Source organism: Ctenocephalides felis, unplaced genomic scaffold (assembly GCF_003426905.1).
Source record: "Ctenocephalides felis isolate EL2017-DRISC unplaced genomic scaffold, ASM342690v1 CF-g0.4_SCAFFOLD_01170, whole genome shotgun sequence".
NCBI lineage: Eukaryota > Metazoa > Arthropoda > Insecta > Siphonaptera > Pulicidae > Ctenocephalides > Ctenocephalides felis.
The window spans coordinates 29,223,832-29,240,175 of NW_020537324.1; the positions used below are offsets into that span (position 1 = coordinate 29,223,832).

Below are 16,344 nucleotides of genomic sequence, written 5' to 3' on the forward strand. Positions count from 1 at the left end.
AGGAACAGTCAAAACAAGATCTTATAAAACTTGAAAGAACTTTACCTTGTTTAATAACTTCAAAATGTATTAATGTATAATCAGTTTTGAACTGATAAATTGGTTTTTACAAATAACTTTAGTTCACAGTAACTATTTCAAGTCGCTTGATGAATAATTTAGATTTATTTAGAAATATTTATTATGTTATGTACCTTTACCATCAAATGCATTCTCAATTTTTAAAAGTAACGAGGGAACAACTTCAATATGATAGGGAAAACAATGTCAATTATATCGGATATTTACTTTTTTTTAAATAGAATCAATTACCTATTGCATTAGGAGTTAAATATTTTTGAATTGATTTTGCATAAGAATGATGAAATTCAAATTTTCAATTTCAAATTTTTGCCATGTTTTTACGCTCTAAGTTTTAGTTTAGAGTCTTAACTAAAGCATCCTACTAATATTTTGCTAAATGATAACGACATATTCAATATCGCTATGTATCTGAACAGCTTCCTTACAAGAATATAAAATATATAAACAGCCTAAAATACTCTACAAAATATAATTTAAAAGAGTAGTTTTAATATATGTTCTATTGGTTTAATAATTTAAAATTAATCTTTTAGCAATTGACTCTCTAGAAACGGGCTAAAAAGCATAATCGCATCGTATTTTGAAACAATTATGTATGATACTATTTTCTTTTTGAAAAACTACTGAACAACATCCTAATTAGTCAAAAAATAAGAATTTAAAATTTTCCAGCATAAGATAATTGACTTCTAAATGTTAACTTCAAATTTCTGTCAATTTACACATATGTTTAAATAAAAATATAATTAATAATTATAAAAGTAACCAACGTGGATGATTAGACAGATATTGATTGCTATCAAATCAGGAATTGTGAAAAAAAAATATTGTGATACAATTTGTCTGATCTTGAAAAATATTCCGAAATAGATAAGAAACGATAAGTTGAATTGCAATGATAAATTTTATGTAATTAATATATTTAAATTTGATTAGAGGGCCTTCATATCGGAGTTTTTTCATTATAAGAAGTTTCATTTCTATTTTAAGAATTTATATAATAGGCATGACTTTTTATTTAATTTGGTGTAGCAATACCCGCAAAGAGCTATTTTCACTTGGATATATATTTAAAATGTTACTCATATCTAAAATTGATATTGCTACTGCTCGAAATCAAGGTTGTCTGTTGGGTTACCATATAAAAATACGACGTAAGGAGAAGTTTCAGCCAAACAACTCATAGGACATAAGGTTCTGATTGCTGTTAAAATATGATAACAAAAATTATAATGATAATACGGTGAAGAATAAATATTTTTTGGGGCTTTTAAATAATTTAGATGTAATGAAGATAATATTTTCGTACTAGAGGTACGTGATTCTTTTGTTAGGTATTTTTTTCCGAAATTTTAAATGATCAGTAAATATGTACTATTACTGATGGTCAAAAATTATATTTTAAATATTTTTCATATTTTTAAATATTTTCAATTTCATAAGAATAATAATACACTATATCTCTAGGTTCTAGAGATACTTGATATTTTTGCTAAAGATTGTATACAATTATTTTTCCGAATTTTTAAATAGTCACTATTATGGATTATTATTAGTGTTGATAAATATTGTCCACATAAATAACTCTTTTTTTTTTGAATAATTGTTATAACATGAAAATAATATTTATAAAATAGGGATACTACATACTTTGCTAAAAATTCTGGATAATTATTTTTCCGAAATTTTAAATGACCAGTAATAATATGATTACTGATAAGATATGATAAATTAATAGTGAAAAATTATACCTAACACATGATAGGCAATAAGGTTAAAAAATATGATATAACAAAATTGATTAGGTACTAACGATCTCATTATCATAATATTGTTAATAGACGATTTGGCCTAATCATTATATTTTTATATTATTATTACTTTACAATTGATGAATAATTTGATTGAATCGAACGCGATTTTAAAATGGAATATACCATATAATGTATATACTATATACTATAATTTATGCATATGTTAATAAATCAATAATACATTTTAATTATAATCAGGAAACTATATAAAATCTTGATGCATTCCATTCTCTAAAAACTTGTATTACAACATTAGCTCTTGCTCTTGCCGAAAACCGTCCAAAAATGTCATTAGTTTTACAAGGTTTTATTTGTTTTCCATTCGGTGCCGGTCGTTGTATATTATTTGCTCAGACTGTTCATGTACCTGTGATGCAAGTATTTGATAATACAAATATTTTAACAGAAGTTACATTACGTTTGTGTGCTATTTCAATTCAATCATTTATGTCATTTCGCTACTTAATACTATGATTGTAAGAGGATGCCGCGTTGCATAGGAGAGGAGCGACATTTATGACCATTGTAAGTTCCTCTATTTTTAGACTTTTGATTTAGTTCCACGTCAGAGAACATCTTCGAATGCAAAATTATTGTTCCGAAATTATAGAACTATTTTTTAATCATATCACTGGCAATCGTCCTTGCATTCAACTATATAAAATACTCGTACATATGTGCATTCATCAAACTTACATGCACGTGCGCGTTTGAAATCCTTAAAAGTTTATCAGATTTTGTTATAAAATCAGAAATACATTCATAAATAACTTTATCATTTTGGAGCCAAGGGTATACAAGTTTTGAGCGCGAAATTAGTATTCATATTCATAACTCCCTTTGTAATTATGTAAAATAATAAGATCAGAAGTGAGGAAATCTTTGGAAATAAATCTAATCTTAGCGATATAATATATTCGATTTCTTTTTCATATAAACACAAAATGATATTACTCAGATTGGTAGTGATTTTACTTTATTTCACAAATTTTAGAAGATTTTTCTCAGTATTCGTTGACAGTAGAGAAGTTGCAAAACAATTTTATTTATAGTAAAAAAGTTGCAAATCAAGAGTAGAGTAAGTTCAAAAATTTCTGTGTCTGTTTTTTTATTTCGAGTAATTATATATTTATTATTAATTTCATTTTATTCTGTTTTTTACTTTTCCTAAACCGTCTATAAATCTATCAATGAATATACGCATATAGATTTATCGTCGACGTTGGTATTGTAGGCATATATAAATATTAAACATAACTCTATAAATTGTATTTACAATTTGAACATGAACGATAATCAACTAATCAATATAAAAACAAACAAATAACCTGAATTACAAATAAAAATATTTTGGGAATTATTCTTATGTTATTATAATTAGTTATTAATTATTACTATTCATTCAATATCATTATACTAAAATCAAAACAAAAGTTACGACATTTTAAAAATTGAATTAGGTTTGATGAATGGATCTTTTTAAGTGCACTTAAAAAATTAATAAAACTTGAATTAATAAGAAGTCAAATTTTCCTCCTCTATATTATGAATACATAGGGTTTCTGTTTAGGCACTAATTTTTCAGTTATTAAATTAACTGACTATTTTATATTCATCGTATTTAAATTGAATTACTATTATCATCATACCATATCATCGTCTTTAAAATAAAATTTATAAATATAAATTTTGAAAAAATAAATGAAAGATTTTACAAACGATTGCTAAGATTTAATGATTACTTTTAACGAGAAATTAAGAGATTTTTTCAATGGGCTATCAATACAATATCATTATTTATTGTTTCCAATAAATATAATTATAGTAGTATAGTCTATAATAAAACTGTATTTTTGTAACTAATGAAATTTTCTTAAAATAATATACCTTTCGTGAAGCGGACAACATTACGTGAAATTTCAATTTGAACTGCGCTCATGCAGATTTTGTAATTTATTTAAGTAAACTTTGTAATTAGTTTAAGTATTTAGGGACATTTAACCCTCACGGAATCATCGCCCTTTGTCGAAAGCAAAAATTGATTATTCATCTTGCGAATTGAGTCTATAAAAAATATAGCGTTTTCTGATTGAAAGATGATCATTTGCTTTGGATACTATAAAAATTCAAAGTAGAATTGTAACTTATATAAATGCTTTACTCTTAATTATATATATTTATCATAATTTATTATTATATTATTTATTTTTATACGCTCAAAATTCGATTGAAGAACATATAAATTTTTACGGGACTTAAAATGATATTAAGTATTGAAAAATTAAAAATTCATTTAAGTTCTGTTTATCTTGATTAAAAATATGCGAGTTTTTTTCTTGAAAAGCACTAGTTTGTATTTAATTAGTGTCTGATGTTTGTAATTAGGAATGTGACTTCTCGACCATTCAAGTCCTTGACCCGTAATATCTTCGGTTTATCAACACTAATTGCTAGAGATTAAAAATGTGTCTGTATTTTATGACAATCAATCAATATATTTCACAAATTTTCCATTTCTTTTATTTACATCAAATTTTGAAAGTTTATAAATCAGTATCTAGTTGACAGCTTTAATTGTAAATTTTGCTGTACTTTAATTTTACACTCAACATCAGGATTGAAAATAACCTTTTATGTATGGATATTTATATAACCACTTACTTTTTTTAATTTTTACTAAATACCTTCAACAATATTTTTTTAATAAAATGACATTGTACTTGTGTAATTAAGTCAAATGGTTTATTATATGACGTTCTATATTGAAATCTCAGTAAATATATCGGAAAAAACAAAATTGAATTGTTTCTCCATATTTATTTTAGAAGTTTGTTATGATATTGCAAAAATCACATATGATTGAAAATTAACTGCAACAATATTCAAATAGTTGATAGGACCTAATACATATATTTATTGTTGGATTTATTTATATTTTAATTTGAATATATATTTTTTGAATTTACTAAATGAACATTAATTTGGAAACACTTATTAAAAATAAAAAATCAAAATTTGATAATGGTAATTAGACGCTATATTTTAGACGAGCAGTGTTTTCAGATTTCTTCCTCATTCGATAACAATTTAAAAGTTCTAGATATCGTAATCGTTATTTTGAACAATATTGAATTTATATTATTTTAAATTCAATTTTTGTCTTGACTGAATAAATACGTATATTTTTACCTGACTAAATCCATGAGCGTGTCGCTGGTCAGTACATTCCTGGTGGCAGCTGCCCCAATACCTGTCGCCGTAGCAGTGGCTCCCACTCCCGGCCTGACCGTGACCACTAAAACTATACCCAACGCCACTGCGCACAGTGTCGTCGTCATGTAATACACTATTGCCCTGAAAATAGTTAAATTGATAGAAATATTGTATTCTTTGAAAATACCAAATTGAAATTGTAATAAATTAATTTTACATAGAAATATTCTCTGCAAACCTGTTTTTGAATGATAAATACAAAGATATCTTGTCTTTACAAAATATAATAGTTTATTATAACGTGTACATAATTTATGTGAAATACTTCATACTATGGTTTAAAATTTAAATAAGGGAATTTTTAGGTTGGAATCTAAGTGCAATTTTCAGCATAGATGGTTTCAATTGAATTTTTTGGTTTGCTTACATAGTCCAAATGTTAAATACCTGTTGTTAATGTATATTAGTGTTAGTTTCGATGTGCATATAGAAAAAGTTTTTTTTATTTGTTGCGTAGTATTCGTGTGGCGTTCATTGAAAATGGATAATCGAATTGAAAATTCTTGTCATATTTTGCTTTTTTATTTCTGGAAAGGTAAAGACGCATCGTAATCTCACAGAAAATTATGAGCTGTTTATGGTGATAAAAGTCTTAAAAAAGGCAGTGTAAAATTTCTATGTTAAATTTCGTTCTAGAGATGATTTACTCAAAGTTAAAAATTGTTCTGGTCGTTCAGTTCGAGTTGATTAAAAATGAATTGTCTACTTTGAACTCTTTTTACCGAGTGAATGGTCAATTCTGATGCTCACATTAAACAACTAACGAAATTAAATGACACCAGGACATCATACTGTCCTGACCTTGCACATTATTGTTAGTATTACTTTTTGTTTCAATCTTACTAAAACTAAGAATGGCAAACATTTCAATGATTATGATGTACCTGTTTTTTCTAATAAAAACTAAAGTTTTTTGAACGTGAGATGATGATTCTACTTGAAAGATCGCAAAAAGATCATTGATCTAAATTGACAATTCAATACAAAATAAAGTTATTCAGTTTCATAATACAAATGTCTCTGATTTTCGAACAAAACTTCGCAATTACTTAGTTGCCAAACCTGATAGTTTGGATTTAGTTTGACCAATAATATTATTATCAATGAATGAAAATATATTTTTACTTTTAAATCCTAAAACTTGTATTTGCAATATAAATCAAGAAAGCTTGAAAAAATGTTAAGGAATTTGATAACAATTTTTTAATAATTTTTTTTCTAAATTTTTCTCTATTGTTTTAATTTTTGTTTTAATTTCTGCAAAACTCTGTGAATGATATGAAAAATATTAAATGTAAAGTTTTATTGAACTCTTGGTAGATGTATGAGATTCGTCTAAATAATTTGAAAAAAATATCTAGTATTTATGAACCACTGAATAAATCCTTCATAAATGTTTTAATCCGCCTACAATTTATGAAAAGGGATTTCATTATTTAATTGACAATATTATTTTAATTTGTTAGACAAATTATTTGAATTTGTTAGACAAAATTAATCGACGCACTTAATTTGTTATAACCTTCGATTGATTTTATTTACGAAATACTGAATAAATCCTTCATGAATGTTGTAATCCGCCTATAATTTATGAACAGTGATTTCATTGTTTATAAGACAATATTATTTTAATTTTTTAAGCAAATTATTTTAATTTGTTAGACAAAATTAATTGACGCACTTAATTTGTTAAAACCTTCGAATGATTTTATTATGTTTATGATTACAATATATATTATGATCATATATTATGAATATTGCTTTGCCAAACATAAATTTAAACATTTTTTACCCATATTTCGATGGCATATGCATATCACTATGTTTTTAAGTAGCACAATTACTATTATCCCTCGTTAGTCAGTAAAACGTACGAGATCGCTCCACCGTTCTTGACTTTTGAAAGTATCCGATTCACGGGATTATCCTTGGATAATAAGATTTATAACAAGGAAAATTTCATTTTGATATTACACTCTACCTATAAGGATATATTAGAACTATTTAACGGTTTTAATGAACTAGTAATAAGTGTGTGTTTTTATGGACAATTAATACCTACTATAACGAACAATTGAAACTGATAATGTTCAGTATGATTTTTTTACATTTAGGAGTAGTAGTAATTAATTATTGTGTACAGAAAAAGCTATGCATATTTATTCATTAATAATTTGAATTACTACGAGAGTCTTAAATTGTTATTAAATACCAATACCTAAAATTTATGAATTATCATTGTGTATAGTTTACCTTGTGGCGATCCTTCCTGACATGGAAAGATCCAGCGCTCCGATGGCCGATGTTATACTAGCTACCAACAATGGTACGATTAAACATTTGAGCATCCTCAAGAATAGATCCCCGGGATATTGCAGGTACATAACTTCGCGTTCCGTCCATTTGTCTGTATTGTTCCTAAGGATTATACCAATGAGAGTTCCTCCCAATACACCCACTACTGTTAATATCGTCAGCAGGTTCGAACGTAGAAATTGCTTGACGCGTTCCATGACACTCGTGTGGGACCGCTCGTAGTCCCCGGCCATCCTTGGGAAACCGGGGAAATATAATTATTAATTAATTAACGAGGAAATTTAGTACACATGTAAAAATTTACTTAAAAATATAATTCCAAACAAGGATGTTTGTCATTCTTTCGGTACTCATTTTTTTGACTCATCAATATAAATTAAATCACTTTTATGCTCATTTCAAAATATTTTTCATTTTGAGTCGCTTGGTTGTAATTTCAGAAATGCCAAACTTTCTAATAGAGAAATAGAAAAGAAAAATGCTAGTCCAATATAAATGCTCAATAATATATGAAAATATATAATTCGGAATAGATACGAAACAAACGGATAAACCATTTTTAATAAAATAAATTAAACACCAAAATTTTACAAAAACTATAAATATGAAAATAAAATGATAAATCAATTTAGTATGTAAACTGAATCGGTCATTCTATTAGCCGAATTATGAAACTTAAAAGGATAACAGATAATATTGTGAAAACTTGTTTTACGAAGTTTGCATTGGGCAATGATCCATCAAGCTTCATTGTTTTTTAAACATATTTACATTCTATAATTCCTATTCTATACTTCATTATTAAAAAAAATACAAAGACACAAAAAAGGTTTTAATCATTTTGTTTTGATCTTTTTGGTATGAATTGCTGAATTACGATACCTAATATGTAAATAACTATGAAATAAATGAGTGGATTATAGAACAAAATATTAAAAATGTTAAGAAATTAGAAAGTTTTAAGAAAAAGTTACTGAAAAAAAAACAGAATTAATTAATTACAAAATTGGTTTCTTCGTCTGAAATGAAATTTATAAAATCACTTTTTTGATAAAATCTTTTTTAGTGAAAAAGTTTTAGTGTAAAATCAATCATCGAGGTAATTAATTCTGTTTTTTAAGTAACCTTCTCTTAAAACTTTCTAATTTTTTAACATTTTCAATATTTTGCTATATAATCCACACATTTATTTTTATCATTTTCATTTTGGTTATACTGTCAGTAAGTACTGTACTTAAGTAATGTACTTATACTTCAGTACTATACTTCTGTACATTACTTTTTTTACAATTTTATTCATTTTATATAAAAAAAATCCATCGTCTTCTGCTTTTCTGAAACACATTTTTTGCTTAAATCTTATCAAGATCATATTTTTTGACAGAGGTCTAGAAAATGGAACGTACCTAGTTCCGAAACGTCGACAGTAATAAATAAAGAATATATATATATGTGTGTGTTGATCTAACTTTGCTTTCATTCATCCAATGAGAATCATATCACAAAATATAATACAATTACAGAATAACTCTCTGCCATCTATTCATAATTAAGAATACCAATTTGCACGATATTCATATTCAATTAACCAATTTTTATATGTCAATGCATTTATTATTTTAATTACTCCTATTGTTTCCATTTCATAATAAATTAATTTATTTCAGCACTATTCAGTTTCAAATTAGTATTCATGTATCACCCTAAAGAAATAATTTAATTTACAGCATAGGTGTTAGCGTGTAATGCGTGATAATAATTTAAAATATGTCATCTATTTTTGTATAAATAAAAGCTTCTCGTACGTATTACAACACCCATAACATTTTTTATGCGTCTCCATTATCATAAAGAAAAACATCTAAGATTTTTCGCAATATTCTGTCGCAAAAATTAAATTTACGCCTTGACAAATTACATAAATGAAACGTTTCACAAGGAACGTCGAATTAAATTTCATTTTGCATCTTTTATCGTCTATAAATTTTTTTGTTGAGTTCATGCGTCAGTAAGTAATCCCTCTGATAAAGATTTTCTTGTAATTTGCCTTAGAAATCCAAAAGAAAATATTTCTTTGTTGTTAGAAACTACCAATAGTGGACGTAGCAAGAGCAAGGCCCTATACAAATAAACTGAAAGATTTATTAAGCTTTACTTGTGCAAATACTTGATATTGGATTCAGAAACTACTTATAGAAATAGTTATTGATATATATATATATATATATATATATTTTTGAATAGTCTTGAATTTGATGTTGATATATATGTTTAATTTGAGTTTAATATTCGGGCGTAACATCAATAAAAATATATTTTTATTGATGTTACGCCCGAATATTAAACTCAAATTAAACATATATATATATATATATATATATATATATATATATATATAAATTTAAAATTGATTTTTTCCTTAATATGATTTTTATGTCTTTCATTCAAAGAAAATTTTATATTATTAAAACTGGTATATATTTTTTAAAAAAAGTGAGTTTATTCTCACACAAACACAGCATAAATTGCAAATACAATAGTGGACGTAGCAAGAGCAAGGCCCTATACAAATAAACTGAAAGATTTATTAAGCTTTACTTGTGCAAATACTTGATATTGGATTCAGAAACTACTTATAGAAATAGTTATTGATATATATATATATATATATTTTTTTGAATAGTCTTGAATTTGATGTTGATATATATGTTTAATTTGAGTTTAATATTCGGGCGTAACATCAATAAAAATATATTTTTATTGATGTTACGCCCGAATATTAAACTCAAATTAAACATATATATATATATATATATATATATAAATTTAAAATTGATTTTTTCCTTAATATGATTTTTATGTCTTTCATTCAAAGAAAATTTTATATTATTAAAACTGGTATATATTTTTTAAAAAAAGTGAGTTTATTCTCACACAAACACAGCATAAATTGCAAATACACGGAAAAGACCTATGAAAAATATAATTAATATAACTAAATTTTTATGCAAAATAAAATAAAAGACCTATGAAAAATATAATTAATATAACTAAATTTTTATGCAAAATCATTCGATTTTCATTCTATAAATTTGAGAGAACCATCTCTTATCACATAGCTAGATGATTTTATTAACTGACGAGTATATACGAAGATCAACATTTAATATTTTTTTAGTTTAGATATTTTTATGAAGTATTATACAGTTTTTATAAAGAAGTATGTTAGTCTGAGTTATTGTCTACAATGTACAATGTGTTCTACATGTACTAATTTTTTAAAAAATTAAACAAAAATCCTGATATACAACTTGTTATTCCAACATTATTAAGAAGTTTTTAGAGAAACAAATCAGTGTCAATATAATTTTTAAACTAATTTCGATAACGTTCTTCTGCTCTGCATTTATAAACAATTTTGTTTCTTACGTTAAAAATTTACTATTTCAAAACATTATATTTTTTATCACGAAAGAATCGTTACTAATAATTAAAAAAGTTTTGATCGATCAAACTGTGCTGTTCAATGAACTCTATATAAATGAAAAATCTATCTCAAAGCTACGCTTTTTTATTAAACTAGAGTTAATATTGGATGATCGTTTAATTGACATTTAACTATAATACGGCATTATTGGCAAACTTATCAATATTCACTTAATGGCAATATTGAGCTTCAAGTTTATTTAGAATCAAATGAAGCGCTTAAAATCCAAATGTACAAGCATACAGAAATGTATAATCAACATGACTAACTCAGATTAGATTACTTCATAAGGTACTCTATTTAGATTTCACTATTTTCGTGAAATAGCGTATAAATATATTCAACTCAAAAGAAATCTAAAAAATGCGCCAAGAAAGCAAAAGTGTCATTATGTATTCATATTCATATTCATATTCATATCTTATTATGAAAATAATTATAATATATTAAATATACTAAACTTAAAACAAAGTATTGCCATTTAAATCTATTATATTATTATTATATTATTATTACTATATTAAATATTACATTTGAATATCTCAGTAAAGTGTGAAAAATTTAGTCCTTGTTCTTGTCATACTGTAATATTTGTCTATATATTAATAATAGAAGAAAATTAAGACTTCATTAGGAACATTAATTTATGAAGTATTGATATTATTTACAACATGCTGCTAAAAAACACATAAAATTCTATTCATATGTAAACATCATAGTAATTATTAAAATAAAATCAACGCTATTGAAACATTATTACTATTTTATAATAATAATAATAATAATAAGTAGTGCATATGGCATCGTGCCTTAAGGCAAATTGCTGAAACTTTTTGGACCGCAATTGTAAGCTTTAAAATTTTTAGAAATCTTTGAAAAAATTAGATTTTTGAATATTCTGGAAAAAATGACTATTTTGAAGAATTTGAAATTTTTATTTAATTTAAATTTTTTCGAAAATTTATATTTTTTGGCAAAGCTAATTTCTAATGGTTAAACATCATAAATCTTGATACTGAACTCATAGAAATGTATAGAAAAGATGTTCCTATTATTACTAATATGAAATATTTGATAATTCGAATCGCATATATCTGGTGATCATTTTTGACCACCAAATGGATTTTTTTTTCACTTTTCTGCCCTTTATCTTTCTGCCTTGGCCAATAACTAATCAAATAATCGAATAATTTTTGAATTATTCAAATCGGTTGATTCATGTTCTCGAAATCGTGGGCGAATATTTGTATCCGAACATACAAATTTGGATGACATACATACGTACATACTACATCAATCCATACCAACACACATACATCCATTTTTTTTAAGGTAAGCCGAAATGTTAAAAAACATTCGAAACGTGAAGATACTGAAAAATTTTCATTTTCGATTTTTTGCGATATACATAACTTATCATACGGGAAATAATAATCTATGAAATATAAAGTCATTTCTAATTTACCTAATTAATCTCTATATAATTGGTACTAGGAGTATTAAAATTTAAAATTTTCTCTTAATTGGACTAATCTCTATAGTTCGTCGTAGTAGTTGCATTGAGTACGGAACTTTAGCATTGAGGATGAATATTATTTCTATATAATCTTCAGGCATCGCATCACCATAATTGGCTTAAGCTCGCGAAAATTCTGCTCATGATAATTGAATCTCGACATTGAATTATATCATATTTTGTGTATCCGATTTCCAATTATGCGATATAATAAATAAAGGAAAATGCTTTCAACTACGCGATCAATAAAAATGAAAAATGGAAATCGAAATTAGAATTGAAAATAAGATTATACTGATTAATTTTATTCACTTTACTGTACCTAGAAAGCAATGTGGAAAGATATTTTTCTTATCTGCTGCCAAGGTAATTTGAAATTTCCATATAATATTTTGTTATACAATTGTAAGGCTTGATTATTTCTACGAAGAAAATTATTTTTGAACTGAATTGTAGCGTTTAGAGGTGAAATTTCTTTATGTTTGAGACTTTTCACCAAACTATAAACTATGAACTATAAAACTATATTGCAGTCTTATTTCAAAACAGTGTATTACATGCTTGAAAGTAAGGTCATAATGTTTTTTGAAGTAAAAATTTTTATTTTTTAAGAGACGTTTCATTAAATATCACTTAAATCTTATAATATTATACATGAAAAATGATCAGTGATTTTTATCAATAAAAACACGTTTAAATCAACAACAAAGATAAAGGAGTATATTCTTAATTTTTCCAATCAGATAAATCGATTGGCTAATTTTAGGTTTTGTCAACTTTTAAAATAATTCACCATTTTAAATGTGTAAGTTTTTTCTTGAAAACAGTAACTATAGTTTGTCAAAATTATTAGCACATTAATTTTACGTTTTTGTTTAGATATCAAGAAATAAATGTGGAAATATGGAAACATCTGTTGCAGGTTGGTGTCATCAACAATGTGCTCTGTTTTCTTGTAGAGGCAGGATAAAGCAAAAATATTGAGGTAAGCGATAGTTTGAATCAAATTAATGAAAACTTTTGCATATCGTTTAGGTTTAGGTTTCTGAACATTTTGGCATCCTCAGAAAAAATGGATGTGTGCGTGTGTGTGTGTGTGTAGTATGTATATGCATGTTTGGCGCACAAACCAACCGATTTGAATGGTTTAAAAAACATTCGATTCCTATTGATAAGAAGACGTGTCGATTAGTTTTAAAAGTACCAAAAACGGATATTCAGTTTGTGAGAATACGGAGTACTCGATTTGAATAATTCAAAAAACATGTTACTTGTAAAGATGAAATGAATGATTGATGAAATTTTTAGTGAAGCAGGTCTAGCGGCTTCGGAAATACAGAGAAAAAAAGTTAAAAAAAATGATATTTGGTGGTTAAAAATGAACATTAGAGGTATGCATATGCACATAAAATTATCAGATATTTGATGAAGTTTTCGAAAATGAGTACTAATTTTTTTGTTACAATTTTGTTGGGTTCCGTTCGAATTTTAATTTTTAAAGTTTACTTATACGGTTCAAGCAAATTGCAAAATTTTCCGAAAAAAAATTTCAATTTTCTCAAAAAAAAAAATACAAATACAGTCTGGAATTTTATTAACTATTTGAGTGAATATTTTGGTTTGATACTCAAAGTGTAGACATATCAAAATGTAAACAATTAATAGAAATATATCAGGATCAAAGAATTCAATCCGAAAAATGAGAAAATTATTATCTGTATATAGCGCTTTAGTTTTATAATCAAAATGTTTAATTTTAGGGTCACCATTAGGGGACTATTTGGGGGTCAAGAATGATCATTAGACATATGCAAATAAAATTATCACATATTTCATAGACATTTTCATAATTAGTTTGAATTTTGTTTACATTTCTTACGCGCTTTGATATGTCTTCTCTAAAAGAGCCATGCAGCACGATTGCTTTGAAAAAAAAAAGTTAAAAAATTTCAGAAAAAATCAAGTTTTTCAAACATGTCAAATTTTTTCAAACATTTCAAAATTCACAAAAATCTTTTTTTCTTTAAGTTTTCAAAACAATTTAAAGCTTTTTTAAAAATATAAATTTTTAGTTCGGTAAGTTCCGGCAATTTGTCTTAAGGCACGATGCCATGCACTACTAGTTTAATTAAAACTATACAAAAATTAAGTAATTTTATAGGAAAACATCTTCTACTACTACTATATATGTAGTTTTCCATATATGCTAACAGGAAAATGACTTTTTTTTACCTATTACTCAATAAAATGACCTTTCTATTCTAGAAGCCCTCATTAAATATCATTATTAATAAAAAAAATTCTTCTATTCAAATACTTTTGACAAATTGACACGGTTTATATTCGCTTAATAACTTAAAAAATTAATAACTTTCATTTGCCAAATACAGTTTTTTTAGCATACATTTAATTTTAAAGTTTTCTTACAAATAGTTAATTTTTTTTAAAACTTCTTCGTACTATCTACTGAAACTTGTAAAACTTGTACTTTATTTTCAATATTTCTCTAACCCATGTTAAATTACCATTTTATCTAATTACGTAAGTTTCTTTTACAAATAAATGAAATAAAATATAAAAAATCATTTTTTAATTCGCGAAGAGATACGATTATTTCTAGTCGCATTGTCTATTGTTTACTATATTCTGAGAATAATAGACGCACAATATTTATTATGATGTTTTATAGTCGAACAGGAATGACATATGAAACACTAGTTCAAGGCTGCTCGTGTATTCATGAATGTAAATTAATGCAAATAATTGTTGTGTGCGTAAACTATTATACCTTTTTTGTCATTATACTCTAGTCTACACATATAGAGATTCTCAATTCTAGCCGTGTTTGACGACATAAATAATAGTTATTTTTAAATAACCCAATTTTTCATAACATATGCCATTTTATACGCCATATTTGTAATACACCAATTTATTATAGACTTTTACATTCAAAAATTTTTGTAAGATTTTGTAAATCTCATTTATGAAATGTTTTGAAACTTAAAAATGCAACTTTAATACTTAAATAATATATTGACAATTTCTCTATTAAACTATGGGACCAACTCTGCCGTAAAAAAAAGCAATGTTATGGCAAGGCTATTTTGCGTAGATATTTTCATATAAAATGGTACTAAAAACTATCAAAATGATACTACTATCAATATGGTTGCTGTGCAGTCAGGCGTTTTAGATAGAAATCCTAACCTAGAAAGCGCACCTACGTCAAATCCAAAATCTCATCGTAAGTGCATCTTTGTGATATGTGATAAAAACACATGAGTGAAGTTAGATTTTCTAAATGCAAAACGCCTGATCGCACAGCAAATACATAGCATTTTAATAGTTTTTAGTACCATTTTATGTAAGAAACGCTAACGCTAACATACCCTTATTTAGCATAGATGTTATTGGAACATTTTTCTTAGAATTTCTGAGAATCTTCTCAATATCGTTAGCTCTGCCACAAATATCAACTTGCAAACGTTTATTTGCTATTTTAGTTACTATTTGTTTTAGTTTACTAGATTTTTCAAAAAGTTTTTCTACTTTGGTTGAATTTGTGTATTTGGACCCCTGGATGTTTTGAGCTTTGGCTTTGGACGCTTTGAGCTTTGGCGTTTTGAAAGCACGATTTATTTTTACTTTTATTTTTTCTTAAGCCATTTTTATAAAAGTATTATAAGGAAAACAACGAACGATAAAGCTCTTTGATGATTTACTTTGATATAAAAATGGTTTTTTAAAGTATATTTTTAATTTCTGGTAGGATAACTTGTAGTAATCATAGAAAAATCGAACGTAAACATTTTTGCATATATTTACGTTTCAGAGGTTCCTGAACATTTTGG

At 25.8% G+C, this 16,344-nt stretch overlaps 1 protein-coding gene across 1 annotated transcript in view; it reads right to left on the reverse strand.

Annotated features, from left to right (window-relative positions):
- LOC113368017 (excitatory amino acid transporter 1) overlaps positions 1 to 16,344 on the reverse strand; it is a 158,408-nt gene that overhangs the window by 26,814 nt on the left and 115,250 nt on the right. Inside the window, 2 exon segments of the mRNA XM_026609580.1 lie at positions 5,088 to 5,252; positions 7,425 to 7,721. Coding sequence (XP_026465365.1) covers positions 5,088 to 5,252; positions 7,425 to 7,721 — 462 coding nt within the window.